This window comes from Poromitra crassiceps (assembly GCF_964638095.1).
Source record: "Poromitra crassiceps genome assembly, chromosome: 10".
NCBI lineage: Eukaryota > Metazoa > Chordata > Actinopteri > Beryciformes > Melamphaidae > Poromitra > Poromitra crassiceps.
In genome coordinates, this window is record NC_139631.1 from 33,674,339 (window position 1) to 33,693,938 (window position 19,600).

The window sequence follows — 19,600 nt, forward strand, 5'->3', positions numbered from 1 at the left end:
TAAAATCCCAGAAGTACTCTATAATAAACTAACATTCTTTTCAGATGAACATCAGCACTGTACGCGGCAGGCATCAGAGGGTCGATTTAGGCTGCCTCCATGCAGAACAAATTTAATAAAAGGAACGGTTCACTACAGAACAATGGTGGCATGGAATTCACTACCAAGCTTTTTAGTATTAAATAGTAACAGAAGTTGCTTTAACAAAAAATTAAAGATGTATCTGTTTACATATGGGATACCCTGAAAACAATTGTGTTTTTCACTGGTGAATTGAGCTATCCTATGATCACAAAGGTAAGGAGAGTTATGTTTTTTGTCTCTCCACTTTTCTTTCTGTATTGTTTTGTATTTATTTACTAAGTTTTCTTCAACTAAGAAGTAAATAATAGAGCTACTGTATGTATGTATGAATGTTATGGAAGTTGTATTGTCTGTATTGTGTTTAAGATGAAAAAAATTGTTTAAGAGTATGATATGAGGACCCCAGGAAGAATAGCTACTGCATATTTGCTGTATCTAATGGTGGATCCAAATAAACAAACAAACAAACAATAGTGGCCTATGACTGACTACGTTGTTATGCGGCTCATAGAGATAGCCGACTTAATTTGATTGAAATGCCTTTTAAAAAAGCACACTCGTGTGTCTGTATATCTGAAATAACCAGAACCTGTGTTCGCGGCGACGCTACCACTCCATCTTGTGCAGCCTATTCATGCTCTCTCAATTACACCTCATTCTTCTTCTTCTCTCACCCTACGAGCTGTGTCTGCTCTAATAGCCTGCCTAGTAAGGGAAGACGACAGTGTGGTACCAATATGTATTCGACAAGGCACCGGCCAAGGGTCTGGACATAGGCGAATCATTAGGGGGGGTCCAAATGAGACGCGCTCAGAGGGGTGTGAGTGGGGCGCTGAGAGTTTAAAAGCAGGGCCGAGGTGAGGAGACGAACATCACGACAACATCAAGAGGGCTCTGCTCCTTGTCCTGACCCTGGTGGGCCAGTCGCAGTGCATTATGGGTAGGGGTAATGACCCAGTGCAGTATGAGGCACCTACCTGGAAAGATGAACTGCTGCTTGTATTTGAAGTAACTGGAGGCTGGAGGGAAGAGACAAAGGCAGAGCTGGAGTGGGATTTTGGAGTGGTGGCGTGGTCTCTCGGCGGATTTCGACATTCACTGCTTGTCAGTGCACTATTCAGATTTGAGTGATTAAGAAGACACGGTTTCGCTTCGGAAGTTCAGCTTTGCCTCGTAGAGAACCTCTCAAAAACGTCTTATCTTTTCTAGTTCAAAGGCAAAAATTGTTTGGATTAACCATCTGACTGGCTACGCTGCATACTGACACTAAGACAAATCCCTCGTATGTAATCTTGCATATTGTGGCAATAAAAGTGATTCTGATCTAATATGGGACCTGAACACATGAAAATGGATTGTTATTCAAGCCATCAGGCAATAGGCTGACAGGTAAGTACTAAATGCTACCCTACCAATGAAGTGTATTTTGGGCTTTCTTTGTGAACAGTGTCCTGTTCTGAATATTTTATTACTTGTGGTGTTTCTGTGATAAAGGTATTTCTCACTGTGGGGTTAACTAAACAATATTACCATACCTCCATAGATCCAGTCTGTGTGGGAACGCCCACAAAACATTACTACGGCTGGCTACTGCGAGACTAGACGGTGGGGTGAAAACCCCATATATCTCAATGGGCTGACTCACCAAAGGAAGGTGCTGCGGCTCTACACTACAGGATTGGGGATTCAAGAGCATGTACATAGACGTCTGTTCAGATGTGCGTTCATTGTGGGGGTTGAATCTCCGATCCTGTCTGCCTGGGCTGGGCTAGCAGCTAAATGCTAACTATGCTGAATGGGGAGAACGGGAGGATTTCCCCCATGCTGCTGACCCATTGACGAGACACCACCTGAATGTATACTAAATTTGAATGTGAGTGTATTTGGCTCATGTGGCTACACTTCTGTGTCCTACCTGTCAAGTTGAAATGTTTCTGCTGTCGCGCCGACTGCGGGGAGGGGTGTAGCGGCGAAGGAGGCGTGGCACTGCTGGGCAGGGGCGGGGCCGGGGAGGATGGGGTGGAAGAGGTGGTGGAGGAGGGGTTACTGCTGGAGTCCGGTTGGTACGGGACTGGGATGTGATCCTGTGAAGAGGTCGACCACAGCAAGATCAAGAGAGGGTTATCCTTAAAAATGTAAAAAATAATTTCTAAGTCTACATAACAAAGTGGGGCTGCAATAAAGAAAATTGAAGAAAAAACAAAAAAACTTGATCAAGTAAATAAATAAATAATTAATGAAAAAAATTGTGCAGCCCTAGCTCCAAATCAATCAATCAATCAATCAATCAAAGTTTATTTAGAGTGCAAAATCACACCGAGGTGTCTCAGTACACTTCACAATAACAACAGAACACTAAAATCAGGTAAAACAATACACAGAGAAATATTACACAGTATAATCATCATCAAATATAGTATCTATCTCAGTAAAGTGACATATCAAGTAACAATAATCATAGCAAATATGACAATAATCATAGCAAATATAACATTCAATAAAGTACTATTGCAAGTCATATGACTGTGCAAATAAATGTGTTTTGAGCCTGGATTAAAAAATTTCGACTGATGTCGCTTGCCTAACACTGGGTGGAAGCTTGTTCCAGAGGTAGGGTGCCCTGTAGGAGAAAGCTCTACTGCCAGCTGACTTTTTTTTGATTAAAGGGACAGTAAGAAGGCCTGTATTTTGGGAACGGAGGGAGCGTGAGGGGATGTACGGGATGATGAGATCTGAGAGATATGAAGGGGCAAGCCCGTGGAGGGATTTGAACGCTAGCAGGAGCACCTTGAAGTCTGACCTGGCCTGGATTGGGAGCCAAATGAGCAGCAAGTGAGCGCTCCATCCCGAGAAAATCTGGGCAACATTCAAATCTTTTGCCACCCTCATCTCTTTGTTATCCTGAACTGGCCCGAGATGGTAAACAAGAGTTTTTCTGTGTGCAATTGACTGACATCACAATACATGACTTCTGGGCTTTCAAATAGCCAGTTTATGAAAGCTTCTCCATTTGCTGTTCCAAACACTTTGTTTCGGGTGGATCTTTCAAGGGGGGAAATCCACCGGCGCTTTCCCAATCACAGTCCATCAGCACTCCCAATGGTTTACGGGAAGCTGTCAGGACCTTGGACAGCAGCAACCGTTCACAGGCAGAGTGAGGCTGGAGGGATGATGGATGCTCAGTAATACCATTCACCATTCACCACTGCTGACTCCGCCTGACAGTCTCTCCCTAGCCAGAGCGCATGGCACATGTCTCATGTCTGTCTAATGCCTTGACAGGGTTGTACCTCAGTCTTACCATTGCCGGAATTGTGTGATGTATACCGTAAATATATACACACAATATATACATATATATATATATATATATAAACGTAAATATCAGAGAGGTCAGATTTTTCAAATTGATCAACTACAAACTCAGAACCCGCAACAGTTTTGGCGTGAGATAAATAACCTGGGGCCTAAGCGACAGAAAAAGATTCCCATGCAGGTGTGGAGTGAAGGGGAATTAACATCAGACCTGGGGAAGGTATTGAAAGTGTGGGAGGAGGCTTTCTCCGGATTATTCTCTAGGAGTCAAGATGTTGCGGGTGTCTCTCCGGTTTTGTCTTTCGGTTTGGAGGGGGGTTACGCCCACCTCAACAGTGTTATTCCTCTAAATGGTGCTGTATGTAGAGAGGAGGTGATGAAAGTCATTCAATCGGCAAAGTTAAAAAAGGCCGTCGGTATAGATGAGCTTTCAAATGAAGTGCTCAAAGACCCTAAGCTGTTTGATTTATTATTTCATCTTTTTCATACTTGTTTTGATCATGGTCTGGTTCCATCTGCCTGGTTTAAATCAATTATAACTCCAATACCAAAATCCCCAAAGGATGACCCCAGGATTCCACTAAATTATCGTGGAATTAGCTTACTAAGCACTGTTTATAAATTATATTCTTCTGTTTTGAATAATAGACTGTCGCATTTCTTAGAGCATAACGGATTATTAGAAGAGGAGCAAAACGGCTTCAGAAAAGGAAGAGCCTGCATTGATCACATTTATGTTGTGACCACTGTAGTTAGGACTAGAATGAAGCTTAAAAAACCCACTTTCTGTTGTTTTATTGATTTCCAGAAGGCGTTTGATCTTGTTGACCACATCCTCCTTAAACACAAGCTTCACCAAATCGGGATAAATGGAAAGTTTCACAAAGCGATTACTGCTATTTACGAAGCCCCTTTGGCTTGCATCAGAGTGAATGATTATCTCACAGAGTGGTTTCCAGCGCCCTCTGGTGTCAAACAAGGGGACATTCTTTCTCCAACCTTGTTCGCAGTTTTCATAAACGATTTGGCTAGAGAAGTTAAACAGCTGGGGAAAGGGGTTTCATGTGGCCAGGTACTCTTAAGCATCCTTCTTTATGCAGACGATATTATTTTGCTCTCAGAATGTGAAGAAGATCTGCAAGTGATGTTGAATTGTGTTAATGAGTGGTGTAACAGGTGGAAGATGTGCGTTAACCAAAGGAAGACACAAATAATGCACTTCAGAAAGCCGGGTGTCGCAAGAAGTCAGTTTGTGTTTTCTATTGGTGACACACAGCTTGAATTCACTGACAAATACAAGTACCTGGGTTTATTTTTGGATGACCACTTGTCTTTTTTGCCTGGTGTTTCTATGTTGGCAGACTCTGCAAGCAGGGCTCTAGGAGGTGTTATAGGTAAGACCAAAGTTCTGAGGGACTTGGGCTATCTTACTTATTCAAAACTGTATCACTCCTGTGTATGCCCTGTGTTAGATTATGTTTCTGGTATTTGGGGCGGTAAACGTTTTCTGTTAAGCGAGCGTATCCAGAACCGGGCAATTCGCTTTTTTTTGGGTCTTCATAAATATGCTCCTCTTCCAGCAGTTAGTGGAGAAATGGGGTGGGACCCTTGTGTGATCAGATGGAAAACCAGTATGGTGAACCTCTGGAACAGATTGCTGGACCTACCATCCAATAGGGTTGCTAGTCAGATTTTCCTCTGGGACTTGTCTGTTGAAGGGGAGTGGGTCTCAGATATGTATGACTTGTTTCAGGAGTGTGGTTTTGGAGAATATTACTCTCAAAGAATGTGTATAAATGTAGAGTCGTTTAAATCTCAGATCCGCGCTAACTGGTTACAATCTTGGACTGAAGAACTATGGCAGAAGCCTAAATTAAGAACTTACTGTTTATTTAAAAATGAATTTAAATGTGAAAAATATGTGATGTTTAATTTACCTAAAAGTAAGAGGTCCTTATGTGCTCAGTTACGATGTGGTATTCTGCCTTTACATATTGAAACAGGCAGATACAGAGGGACGGCGGAGGAGGATAGGATTTGTGAATATTGTGAGCTGAAGGAAGTGGAGAATGAATTTCATTTTATTTTGTACTGCCCCTTGTATCATGACTTACGAGATATACTATTTAAAAAAGTTCACTCCCCTGAGTTAAACCTGTTAGATTTTGAAGAAGGTGCCATACTTGAATTTCTTTTTGATAACATCTTTGCTTTTTCCGAATATATCTCTCATGCGTGGGATAGGAGGAAAAAGATGACATATGATAGTTAATTCATATATTTTACTTAATACACATTGTAGTTAAATCTGTGTTTTGCTGCTGATGCCGCGTGCTGCTGTGTGTGTGTTTGTACGGTTTTGTATTGTTCAAGCACCGTAATAGATATGGAAATAACTGTATGTTGATGTGTCTGATAATCCCATGTGGGATGGGTCATGTAATGTCCTGACACGTAAATAAAATTTTCATTCATTCATTCATTCATTCATTCATTCATTCATTCATTCATTCATTCATTCATTCATTCATTCATTCATTCGACAGAAAGCAGGAAAAACTGACTGTGATGCAAAATGAATGGCAATACTCTTGTTGACTTTGTTGTGTTCTCTGTACCTGGGCTCATATAGAGTCACAAGCACAACATGCGTGAAAGCGTGGTAACATGCAGTCGCAATATTCAACGTCATACTCAACGTCATACGCCATGACGAGAATCTTGTGAATGCAAATTATACCGGTGCCAAAATGCAAAATGCCAGTTTGATGTGCTGATGTGCTGATTGATGTGAGGTTCAAAATATTCAAAGCATGCAAAGATCGGAATTGCCGAGGATATTTTTGGATGGTCCCCCCATGATCTTGCGGGAACACTACTGCCGATGACTCACAATCATTTTCCAGCCTCCAAAATGCAAGAAAGGTGGGCAGTTGGAGAGGTCATATGAGTTGAGGTACATGGCGTGTCTGTTCCTCTTACCTTGTTGATTTTGTTGGTTTTGGGGAGCGTCTGACTGATGTGCAGGTCTGTGTACCTGAGCGGGTTGTTGATGTCACATGGCACTGATTCGGTCCGTACCAGACGAGCTGTGAGTGCAAAGAAAATAAATAATCAATAGAGAGGCAAAAGTGACCGCTTACTTCCTGCTTCAGCACTGTACCAGAGCTTTTCATCCGCCATTTATTTTCCCTTAGACATTTTGTATATATTATATATTTAGAAACAGGAGAGACCACATAACATTTCACCTCAACCAAAACGTTAAAGCAGCTACGAGCAACTTTTTCGATTGTTATTAAACAGTATAATTACAATATTGATGCATCACATCTTACCTATAATAGAAGCTGAGACCAAAGCCGTGTGAATTGGAGATTGCTCCCTTGGATGATTATTAAGTCTGTGTCTGTCTAAACTCGCGTCAACAGGGGGCTCTCTCTCTCTCTCTCCGCCGGCCCGGCTACCCGGAAGTGAAACCCGGAAGTGAAACGCAGCTGCCTGCCTCGCCGTTTGCGCTGCCTAGCAACATAACATAAACAATGTGAACGCCACGCATACTCTCGCGAACATCTCTCGTTATATTCTAACAGGTTTTTTGGAAGTTATTTTGTGGTTATGGCCGAAGTGGCTGCTGCAAACCGTTTCATTTCACTTCCTGATCTTCCCTGGCCACAGACAGCCTACACTGGCCGATTCACTCGGGGCTCAAGCGAGACTACTCTGCCTTGGTCTCGTCGACTATTAGAGGTAAGATGTGATGCATTGATATTAAATTTATACTGTTTAATAACAATCGAAAAAGTTGCTCGTAGCTGCTTTAAAAAAGAAATGCAGATTTAAATAAAATATTTTTTCAATGTAGTTTTTTAAGTTTTGGTCGGAGTGAAATGTTCTATAGTCTCTCCCGACTCTAAATATAGCTGAACCGTTTGGTTCGACGAAGTAAAACTATTTTCATAAGCATTTTACGAAACGTCTATGGGAAAATAAATGGCGGATAAAAATCTCTGGTACAGTGCTGAAGCAGGAAGTAGGCGGTCACTTTGCCTCTCTATAAATCAGAGAACAATTAGAGCACTGTGGGAGACAGGACTCAAAGCAGGTGCCTGCTTGCTAGTTTCGGGCAAATTAGAGTAAACTCTTTATCAGGACTGGCTTCTAATTTAAGAAATGAACAAACCGTTCTGCCTTGGAACACCATCCATTTGTTATCGCATAGACACTTTCCAAGAAAAAATTAGTTTCCTTTAGCAAACTGTGTCATGAAGAAACTGTCTTTAACTTTATTAAAGCAGAGAAGAAGAAGCCTAATTACCTTGAGTTGTTCCTTGGTGATCTTATTTGGAAGAAAATGGGAGGAAAGGCAGAGAAAGGACAAAATAATCTCAGTTGTGATAGCAGGTAATGGGAGTTCTTTCAGTGCTGTCGATGAACAATGCATAACTGCAAGTGGCATTCATCAAACCTGAGTGGCCTAATTAATCAGCTGATAACCTTTACATCTTCCCAAACACCTGTTCAGATTGGCAGACAAATGAGACATTCAGTCTCTTTAGTTGCTCGAAGGACTCAGGCTCATTGAAGCATTATGACAAATAATAGGCACCTTACAGATGTAGGTTAATTGAGACCCCGATTTTGTTCCAGGGTTTAATAATTCAGGGCATGAACGAGTTAAAACCTTTGGCATATTTTGCCTTCAAAGTTTGCTGAGGTGGAAAAAATGACCAAAATATAAATATAATCAAAATATAACCGCCTTCTGGCCTGCCTTTGCTAACCTACTGTCTCTTTACCACAGGCTGGTTAGTAGGACCAGTCATTGCCGGGATTTTCAGTTGGTTTTAGTTTAGGCGGAATACAACACCTACCCTCATAGTAGCCTGGGTAAACCCAGCCCCCAGTGACCTGCTCTCAGGCTTACCCTGCTCACAAGTCAGGACTGAGAACTCTGAGAGCAGGTCACGTGGGGGCTGGGTTTACCCAGGCTACCCTCATACTGCACATTTTTTTCCCATCTTAACAAGTCTCAAATTCTGTCGCAAAAGATTTATTTTCTTACAACACATTTTGCCAATGGAGTGAGATAATCTCAGTTATTTTTTAATGGTATCTAAAACCAGAAGAATAAGGTCACTCCTATGATCAAGATTTCATCTGACACACTGACAACTTGAATTGGATTGGAAACTTTACATCCCAACTTTACAACATTACTTTACATCCCAAATTATTTTCGCAAAAATAGGATTTTAACCATCTATAAGAATGAGTGTGTGTACACAGGCGACTTTCCCTGGATAAATAAAGGTAACAAAAAACAAAACAAAAAAAGACACCTTTGAGGGAATCTCGACCGCCTCGCTGTATGATCAGTAAATGGCAAGGTGGGGCTTCTTTGGTGCATTTGTTGTGGCACTTCAGCCTGAATGCATAAAAAGGAAAGGTACAGTAATGATATATTCAACACAAACATTTATGCTAATAGGGTCATTAATGTAACCAATTAAGGCATGAATTAGCAAATATTTCTATGTCAACATACTTGTTTTCACAATAACACATGGGTGGCATTCATATGAACTCCGCAACATGACAGAGTTATAGTAGCTTCAAGAAAATCAATTGCATATTAATCAGTTTCCTCATTAATATGCACATTTATGGAGCAATGTGCTCCAAAATCTAATCAGATAATCAACTCTGTAAGTATGAAGTTTCCATTATGTATCAATAAACCTTTAAAATCAGGACGTTTTATACGCCTGATTTTCAAAATCACACACTGTTGTCGGGTTATCAGGATATTTAATATCTACAATAATGTCAGGATTTAACATCCAGTAATGTTCAAGATGTCAATTTGCTACTAATAATCGATTTAAAACCATACTGACCACCTCTGTTTTATAAACCATTGAATCTGCTCATTTCACACATATAAAGCACTTACAGTAATCCAAAGCCATACATTGATCATTTAAACTATTTCAGAGCAAAACCAGGCTGAATACCTACTTGCAGTTTTTACATTTGAGTCCAAACAACATTCCCTTTCCACACACTATGCATGTCTGGGACATCCAATACTTGGTGGAAAACCTGTGTGCACAAGAAACACAAAATAGAGCAGGTGACATCGCACCAAACATGAAACCACATTCTGCCCCGTCACATCATCCATATGTATGTGGATTACTGTGAAGGAGAACATTGCTTCTTCTGACCTTCTGCCTCTCGCGACATCGGCTCTTTCTGATAAATGGCTTTTGTTGAAGACGGCCTCACACTCACAGTGTAACCTTTCCACAAGAAGAATGGCCGCCCAAAGAAGCTACCCCAGTGAAAGTGTTTTCCCTCTAATCTCCCTTACATTCTGATTACATCGACGCCCCCTTTTCTCGTCCTGAACGCCCCCCGAGGCGATTGCATGCATTCATGACGGAGGCCATGGGGTTTACATCAACACACTAACACAACAATCAGTCGGTGTGATTTTCTTCTTCTGCGGACTTTGGGCATGTATGGAGAGACTGAGTGGTTTTGAGTGTGTAGGATTATTGGCTGTATTTACCGAAGCGCCGCCTGGATGCCAGCAGTGGGTCTGGCTGGCCCCGGCTAATGACAGGTGACTAATGCAGGTTGACAGAAGCCACATCTCTTTATTAGCTCCCTCCTTAGTGTCATTTGAACGGAGCCATGCGGCATAATTCAGTCCAGCCCCTGACCCCTGCTTTTTAGTTGCCTCCACTGACAAATCTGAAAGTTGACGCGACGTTAAGAGTGGATTCTGTGTGGAGACAAATTGTTCTCAGCGCAGAGAAGGGCCCTGAAGGCATATAGTCAAAGTGCCGCATTGTATATTAACGACGCAAACGCAGTTATCTTAACGGGCCAAAAAATGCGATCAAGAGCAACACATTCAAACATACAAACATAAATATGCAAATCGGCACGTCAAGGACATTGTCGGATGGAAGAATGGCGTCTCTCTCGAAACCAGCCTTAATCTTCAAATAACGGCTCCGTAAGTGACATTTGCAATGGGCTCGGCTCCGTGTGATGAGGCATTCGAGCGCGAGCGTGCAAGCCTTCTCTTTCCACCTCGCTGACTTCCAGCAGGCGGACGCCCACGTTCTGAGATCCCACGACTCATACGCCATTGTTTTACTTTTTAGATCACTGGCATGCGGAGTCACACGGCGAGAGAGGGAGGGAGGGAGGGAGGGAGGGAGAGAGAGAGAGAGAGAGCATGGAGATGAGTTACGCAAGAGCCCTTGTTTAATTGGCCTGGCATTCTACCACACATGTACAAGTACTACACGCAGATAGGCAAACTCACACCCGCTCGCCCACACTGTGCTTTTAGCCTACCTGTGTTTTATCGAGTTTCCCAGATCTCTTCGGGGAATCTGTGGGGACCAGCGAGGCACTGAGAGAGTGTCTGGAGAGAGGGACAGAGAGAAAGATGGATGGATGGAGGGAGGGAAGGATGGGAGGATGGGTGGGTGGGTCGGATGGGTGGATGGATAGATAGATAGGTGGAGAGATAGTAATTTCTTTTAATGAGCAATAAATACTGTGTTGCGGTAGTAATGAAATGAAACGTCTTTCATGAAGCGTTCATTTAACACATGGCATTTCAGACAATTAATTGATTTGTAGCAACACGTCTGACATTTTGTTGTCAGCGGTTCATATTGTGCGTATATTGGTCAGCTCATCCCTGGAAATGAGAATTAGTTTTTAATTGACAGACAGAGAGACAGATATACCGACAGATAGACAGACAGATTGAACTGTTGCATGAACGGTTCATCTTAGTTAGTGGCAAGCTGTTGATTGGGGAGCAACACCAGACTCTCAAGTTGTCACACTGGCATGTCATGAAGGAAAAGGAAAACTGCCAAGAAGCCTTTCAGAGTATTTCCTCCAGTCAACAAACGCCTGGCACAATATGGACTCAAAACAGCTGTGACCTATCTGACACCAGTCACACGACAAGCACAGGTGTCAAGGTCCAGTGGCCCAGCTGACTTAGCCTGTTTGGAGTTTGTTTGCATGTTTAGATAGCTGGTATAAGGCTACTTTTATGCTGCCAGTATTCCATTGTGAGGGTCACTCACTTCAAAAGCTTTTCAGAACAGAAAGCGTGTGCTTGGTCCATTAGTGCATCATGTACTGATTGAGCAGCACCTCTTAATACGCGGTGGAAGCAGCCGGCCTACACATCGCTGCCTGTGAAGGAAGCTGGATCTGGCCTACATAGCGCTGCCTGTGAAGGAGGCTGGATCTGGTCTACACAGCGCTGCCTGTGAAGGAGGCTGGATCTGGTCTACATAGCGCTGCCTGTGAAGGAGGCTGGATCTGGCCTAAACAGCGCTGCCTGTGAAGGAAGCGGGATCTGGTCTACATAGCGCTGCCTGTGAAGGAAGCTGGATCTGGCCTACATAGCGCTGCCTGTGAAGGAGGCTGGATCTGGTCTACATAGCGCTGCCTGTGAAGGAGGCTGGATCTGGTCTACATAGCGCTGCCTGTGAAGGAAGCTGGATCTGGTCTACATAGCGCTGCCTGTGAAGGAAGCTGGATCTGGCCTACACAGCGCTGCCTGTGAAGCAGGTTGGATCTGGCCTACACAGCGCTGCCTGTGAAGGAGGCTGGATCTGGTCTACATAGCGCTGCCTGTGAAGGAGGCTGGATCTGGTCTACATAGCGCTGCCTGTGAAGGAGGCTGGATCTGGTCTACATAGCGCTGCCTGTGAAGGAGGCTGGATCTGGTCTACATAGCGCTGCCTGTGAAGGAGGCTGGATCTGGTCTACATAGCGCCGCCTGTGAAGGAGGCTGGATCTGGTCTACATAGCGCTGCCTGTGAAGGAGGCTGGATCTGGTCTACATAGCGCTGCCTGTGAAGGAGGCTGGATCTGGCCTAAACAGCGCTGCCTGTGAAGGAAGCGGGATCTGGTCTACATAGCACTGCCTGTGAAGGAAGCTGGATCTGGCCTACATAGCGCTGCCTGTGAAGGAAGCTGGATCTGGCCTACATAGCGCTGCCTGTGAAGGAAGCTGGATCTGGCCTACACAGCGCTGCCTGTGAAGGAGGCTGGATCTGGCCTACATACTGTAGCGCTGCCTGTGAAGGAAGCTGGATCTGGCCTAAACAGCGCTGCCTGTGAAGGAAGCTGGATCTGGCCTACATAGCGCTGCCTGTGAAGGAAGCTGGATCTGGCCTACATAGCGCTGCCTGTGAAGGAGGCTGGATCTGGTCTACATAGCGCTGCCTGTGAAGGAAGCTGGATCTGGCCTACATAGTGCTGCCTGTGAAGGAGGCTGGATCTGGTGCTGATGTATTATAATGATGTGGTGCCAGGCTGACTAAATCAATAACAGATAGGGGCCACATTGAATCATCCAGATTAAGTCAGGGGTCGGATCCATAAGCCTGGGAAAAGTGCATTACGCAGAGATAAGCGCGTTTGGCCTTAGTGTTCATTTTATTTTCAATTTCATGTACAGTCTAATATGCTAATCGAAATATGCATCCGTTATTTTCAGAACATTTTTAATGACTGAGGTGGACGTCACATATTTCTAGGAGATAGAGGTTTTACTCAGAATAATGAACGCACACGCAAACACACACGCACGCACGCACACACACACACACACACACACACACACGCACGCACGCACGCACACACAAACACGGTCTCTCCTTTGCATCTTCCCGCCTGTCAGTCTGCCCTTCTCCTGCCAAACACGTATTCCACCATTTTGATTCTAGTGTGTTTGAAATGTTTTGAGAAAATAGCTCAGTCAACTTAAAGCTTTGAATTGACAAAATATAGCCAACACGGATGGAAGAGAGATATTACTGTGATCTGCAGATCCATAAATGTATCTCAGGTTCTGCCTGCATACTTAATGAGAAGCAGGTTTGTCACTGGATTTCATACCAGCCTTCACCCTCTAAATATGTCTGATGAAATCATAAAACGGCGAGTGTGAGAGAATATAGGATGGTTTTCTGAGGGTAATGGTATATGCTCTAGGCAAATTGTTTTTCCTACCGTATCACACTATTGAACCGTCTAGTTCCTGTTTTGGCAGAGTTGTTCAGGTTGACAAATATGAACTTGGTAGTCATGAGCCATGTGACTTGTTCAATGGAATTGTATTAAGGTGAACACACCTTTTCACCGGACTTCAAAATGACCAAATGAACTAACTAAGACTTGTCATGTTGTTCGACAGACGAGTCTGAATGTCGCGGTGGGTCGACTGGTTTATTCAAGAGGAGGTCATGTAGGCGTCTGTTCACGTGGCTACAACAACATGCAATCATCTAATTGGAGTCGACTCTGCTTTTTGTCACTCACATTTACTGGATGTCCCATTTGAACGCTAATTGCTATTGGCTTGACGACGAGTGGGGCCGCGCGGTTTGGAAGTCTAATCTTTGCAGGAGTTGGTTGTTTCATCTGGAGGAGTGGGGGGCCTCAATCAGTCCTATTAACTGATTAGCAGGCTGCGAGTAATCAACAGCCGATGACAATTGCTAATCACATGGGCCCCCGGTGCCGCAGCATTTCCTGGTTCCTGAACACACCCCCTCCCCCTCCCCCTCCTCTGATCTCTCCAGAGGCCCGGTGTCTGCTCTCTGCACTCCGATGCATCGCTCAATTACACTCAATCAAGCTGATAACTCAATATGGGGGGGGGAGCCGACATCATCTGCTTCTTGTCGGCCCTGTTTGGCGACTAACTGGCAGATGATCGGGGGCTGTCAGCGCGGTGGTCGGGGCGGTTTATCATCTGTAGTGTGGCGACGACGACCTTCTCGTCGATCTTCCACGACAAGAGCTTGGCCTTTGGATGGGGACGTGATGCGGGTCGACATGGACGGAGGTGCGGGTAAACTCACAAAAAGAGGAAAAAACAAATATGCGCACGTGCAGGAGGAAACAACGTACAGGTGCCGGACAAAAGAGTAACTGTGAAACAGGGGGAAGTCCACACACTGCAGGCTCCAATCTGTGTTTTTTTTTTATTTGTGCACAAATAAAAAACACTGTAGCCTCAAGTGTGCAGACTTCCCCCTGTTTTATACTCACAAAAAGAAAGACACGTGTACGCGCGCTCATACATGCTTATAGCATGATACACTTCAGTCAAAAGTCTGGACCCACCACCTGATTGATTTACTACTGCATGTTTTGCATTATCTTACAGCCACTTGATTGAGCCAGGCATATGATTAAATTCTTGGAATTTGTTTCTTAGACAAATATAAGGTGATGTTTATATTTCCTTCCAAAGCTTTTTTTAGCAGGGGTTTCCTATCTGGAGGGAGCCCCAGGGGAGCACGGGGAGAACATGCAAACTCCACACATCAGAAGGGCCCTTTTTGACGAGCCCACCTGGGCAGTGGGCACTGAGCATCCCAGGCGGGAATCAAACCCAAGACCTTCTTGCCGTGAGGCCACAGCGCTACCACTGCGCCACCGTGCTCCCTTCCTTCCAAAGCCTTTGCCTTTCCATCAAGGCAAGCTACTCTAAAGAATCTAAAATAGAAGATGCTTTTTATGTTTAACCTTTTTTTTGGGGTGACTACATAATTCCTTTTGTGTTATTTTAATCATATAAAATGTGGTGTGTCCTGGTAGTGTAAGCCCGGACTATAACCATAACCCAAAGTCACAAAGGCATGTGATTATGCACAAGTGGACGTGTGTGTGTGTGTGTGTGTGTGTGTGTGTGTGTGTGTGTGTGTGTGTGTGTGCGTGCGTGCGTGTGTGTGCGTGTGCGTGTGGGTGTGTGTGTGTGTGTGTGTGTGTGTGTAGGTGTGTGTGTGTGTGTGTGTGTGTGTGTGACAGATGAGCCTGTGAGAGCTGAGAAACCCCTAGGCGCCAGACAACAGTGTCCTCCTCCATCTTATCTGATTGGCCTCTGCCTAATTAAGAAGGAGCCTTCCTCCCCCTCCTCTACTGGCCTGTCACATGACACACAGCAGGCCATGGGGACTGGGTGTCCCTGTGTGTGCGCGTGTGTTTGCGCGCGCGCGCGTGTGCTGTGTGCGTGTGTGTGCGCGTGTGTGTGCACGTGTGTGTGGGCGCGCGCCCGCGCGTACATGCGTGGAGGGTGGGGGTGCAGAGACAAAGAGGCTACATTGACTCTAGAAGCCTATCTATCACCTATCTAATGCCACTTTATTTGACATCAGACTGATTGATTGCTAAACATTACTGCCCCCCATGGAGCAGAAATGTTATTGCAGTTAAAAGAGAAACAAAGTACGACAGCATGTAGCAATAAAACGCAACACAACACAACACACGAGCACATCATTATTCTCATCAACACCACATCAACACCAAGTCATCACCCGCAGCAGTCATCATAATCATCCCCATTGGCACAATCAGCAAGGTCTTACAGATCAATGGATAGAAGGTGATACTTCGGTGCTTCGACCAAACGGTGAAAGTAACGCCTTCGTCGCCACCCAATCATTATCAAGTGACAATCAGTAGGTCTACATACGATTGAAATGCTGAAATACATCCCAAGAGGACCGCCATCAGCAGAACGCAACAATATTTATAATATAATATATATATATATATATATATACATATATATTAGGGATGTCACAATATATCGTCCCACGATATATCGCGATATCAAAATGTGACAATATGTATCGTTGAGATGAAATCTCATATCGCGAGAAAAAGAAGCTGAACACGGTGGCACTGATCTGCATCTGATTGCATGTTCGCTCTCCTTTTCATTGCTTTGTTTGAACAGACGAGGGACGTCACAGACACGGAGGATGAAAATGGTGAAATTACTCATATTAGCGTGGAGGATGCCCCCTCAACTTACAAATCGATCGCAAAAAAATATTGTTAAAATATCGTATCGTATCGTTATCGTGAACCCAATATCGTGTATCGTATCGTATCGTGAACTGAGTGTATCGTGAACTGAGTGTATCGTGACACCCCTAACGGAAATAATATATATATATATATATATATATATATATATATATATATATATATATATATATATATACTGCGCGAGTGTGCGACAGAGACAGCGGTCCACGCAGCATACTGTACTGTATGACAGACTGCTGCACACCCTATCCTGAAAAGGAGGGGGGGGGATCTATATATTCCTGAGAAGTTGCAGTGGGTGGGCAGATTGGAAAATGAGAAACATATATATGTACAGTACATATATATGTACAGTACATATAGCAACCTGTTTTAATGAGACTTTGAGCGCAGGGAGAGCAGACAACTGAACAAGTATTTGTTCGGAGTGACAAGAAGGAACAAACTCCGATGAACAAGAGGCAAAGCCGCCACAGTTGCTATGGCAACAGCTACAAGCCGATCAAGCTTTTAGCAGAATACTGTGCTGTCATCTTTGACGCGCACACGTTTTACGAGAAAGACACGTACACCGAGCTCCCTGCTAATCGCTGCAGAGGGGAAAACAGCAATTATCTTGGATGAAACATGTATCTTCTCATGGCTTTGTAGTGGGAGTCTGGAGACTGCTGGTTTAAGTGTGCCTGTGAGATTGAGGGAGGATGGAGACGGAGGAGAACAGAGACGATGCCTTGGAGAGGCCTTGTGGCTTGGTAAAGGGTTCCTCGTCTGGAGAACTCAAACAGCTCCGGGCACGAGGACTGACCGACGGAGAAGGCAGGTGTTGGTGGTGAGCGCGATCTGACGCTATCGAGGGGCATTCAGGTGGCGTACTGACGGCCACTTTGGACGACTTCAGCTCCTGGGTAACAGCGGCTGTGACCTGCTGATTTCGTAAATGTAGCCTATTCACCTTATGCAGCCCCGCCCACTTGACCCATTGTATGACGACTTCCTGTTCAAAACGCCGGCTGTATCACCTGCTCAAACTAGTCTGACTCACCTGGTCAAACCTAGTTTGACTCACATTATTAGTCAGACTAGGTTTATGAGTCACAGGAAGTGTAAATGCAATCGGAACATCCGATTGTATTTACCGGTACACTTCCTGTTAGTCTCTCAAGCCAGACGGTCTCTTCTGCATAAGGTGAATACATAGAGTGCCAAAGGCATGCCCTCTTCCAGGTTTAGCATCCGCACCAAGGGCTTTCATCCACAATTCATTTTTCCATAGACATTTCATAAAATGCTCATAAAATAGTTTGACTTGGTCAAACCAAGCGATTCAGTTTATATTTAGAATCAGGACCATATAACATTTAATCTTTTTTCTTTTTTGTCCGAGTCCTATTGACCATCTCAACAGAATTAAATCGGCCTGGTTCATTTCTGTGCTGCTTTTGACTGCAAATTGATCCTTTCATCACTGACACTCTCCTTCTGATGGATGTTGTGCTGAGATGATCATGTCACCTTGTTAGCTATAAAAGCATGCTATCTTGTCAGCTCACCATCACTGTCCTGTTGCAACACATCTGATTTACACACTAGCTCACTTATTGGGTAGAAACTAGCATCTAAGAACGTTAATCAAAGAAAAGCCTGCGCACTAAAAGCTGCCATCATTTAAGCAGAAAACGTTTAAATATGGATCGGATCTACGTCAGGTCTAGTAGTCGTACGTTAACATTGCCATCAGTTCAGTCAGACAACTCGCATATCGAATAGGAATTTTAAATTTTTTACTGAGAACGAGTGAAAATATAGATCATATTCTGACGTCAATGCTCTGTTTCGTATCACTCCCTGCGAGGTGCAATTTAAAGCCAGCCAAACAAACGTGAGAGCAGGGAGAGATCATTCCAAACGCCCATGGGAATCCATGGAGAAGCAGAAACCACTGGTGGTACATGGTGTGAGATGCATACTGTAGGAGTAGCTCCAGCAGAGGATGAGCGAGCGAGTTTTACAGCTTAAATAGACCAGCTGAAATACACCCATATATTATACCCGTAAAAGCATTTTGAACAACATACTGCTGCATTCACATGCTCCTGGGAAGCTCGCACTTACCACTTGTGCAGTGGTACTGTAATTACGACATGACAGCATTCAAGTGCTCTTGGTCGGAAAGAGCAAAAAACATGGATGCCAGAAGTATCTTTTCTTGTGGCTGCTGTTTTCTTACCAAAAGCAAGTAGTGGGTCATTATGGTCGCCACATAGGCCATAATGTGCAACTACTAAAAATAGCTACTATGAACCGAATAACGATATACCGGTATATACATTTTTACAGTCAGTTGGTGACACGGACTCCATACAGTACTTTCCGCCACTGTTGTAGTCCCGAAACCTCACACAACGTCACAACTGGGAAACTCGGGTATCGAAATTTCCCAAATTCCCAGTCGTAAATACGACATTTGAGGGCCGTTCATGTGCTCGCAACTCGTAAATACGGTAGATACGATATATATCCGAGGTCGTTTCTTGTAGTTGGTATGATGATGTTCGACGATTAGAATGGAAGAGGACAAAGACAGTTTAACTCATTGAGTGCCAATGACGACAATCGTCGTCAATTCGATTAGTGACGTAGAGTGCCAATGACGACGATTGTCGTCAATTGCGTTTTTTGACGGTGGGACGTGGATCAAAGCCTATTACATCTCCTATAAAAATATGGGAGCTATTGAAGGTGTATAACCTATTTTACAGACCCATTAAGTGGCGACAGTGCTCTCCAGATTAGAGAAAGGTCCGAAAAACAGCAGGAAAAACCCCCGTGATGAAAGAGAAACCGCTCATGCTGCAGCCAGAGCCATATAGATGGCTCTGGCTGCAGCTGACGTTGGCTGCTAACAGCAGTCAATCCGCGTCCACAACTGAGCCCCTCTGCCTCTGTCTGTCTGTCTGCACAGTTTCTCCACACGATTAGCCGCCAGAAAGGCAGCACCCGACGTGCGTGAGGCTGTGTGTTAGTGTGGGGAGGAGTTTGCAGCTGAGGGGGGGAGAGGGGGGTGGGGCACGCAGGGCACCACACAACTACACCACGTCACTACATCAGAAAATATTAGCTTCAGACTCAGTGAATGTGCTTGAAATGCTTAATTTCACAAAAGGCGGAATATCTCAGCTTCTAATTTGAAACGTCTCTTTTTGCTCAAAACAACCTATCTTCTCCGGCTCATAACTAAAGAACGGAAAATGGTATCAATAAACTTATTTTTGCAGATGATAGAAGAGAGTCTCAT

At 44.2% G+C, this 19,600-nt stretch overlaps 1 protein-coding gene across 1 annotated transcript in view; it reads right to left on the minus strand.

Moving 5' to 3' along the window:
* The window catches only part of ksr2 (kinase suppressor of ras 2), a gene marked incomplete at both ends in the record, with an annotated part of 107,008 nt that overhangs the window by 23,435 nt on the left and 63,973 nt on the right, over positions 1-19,600 (minus strand). The window contains 6 exons of the mRNA XM_083644595.1: positions 1,062-1,103; positions 2,000-2,168; positions 6,382-6,488; positions 8,742-8,827; positions 9,421-9,504; positions 10,777-10,846. Of these exons, the coding sequence (XP_083500721.1) occupies positions 1,062-1,103; positions 2,000-2,168; positions 6,382-6,488; positions 8,742-8,827; positions 9,421-9,504; positions 10,777-10,846 (558 nt within the window). The remainder of the gene's footprint in view (positions 1-1,061; positions 1,104-1,999; positions 2,169-6,381; positions 6,489-8,741; positions 8,828-9,420; positions 9,505-10,776; positions 10,847-19,600) is intronic.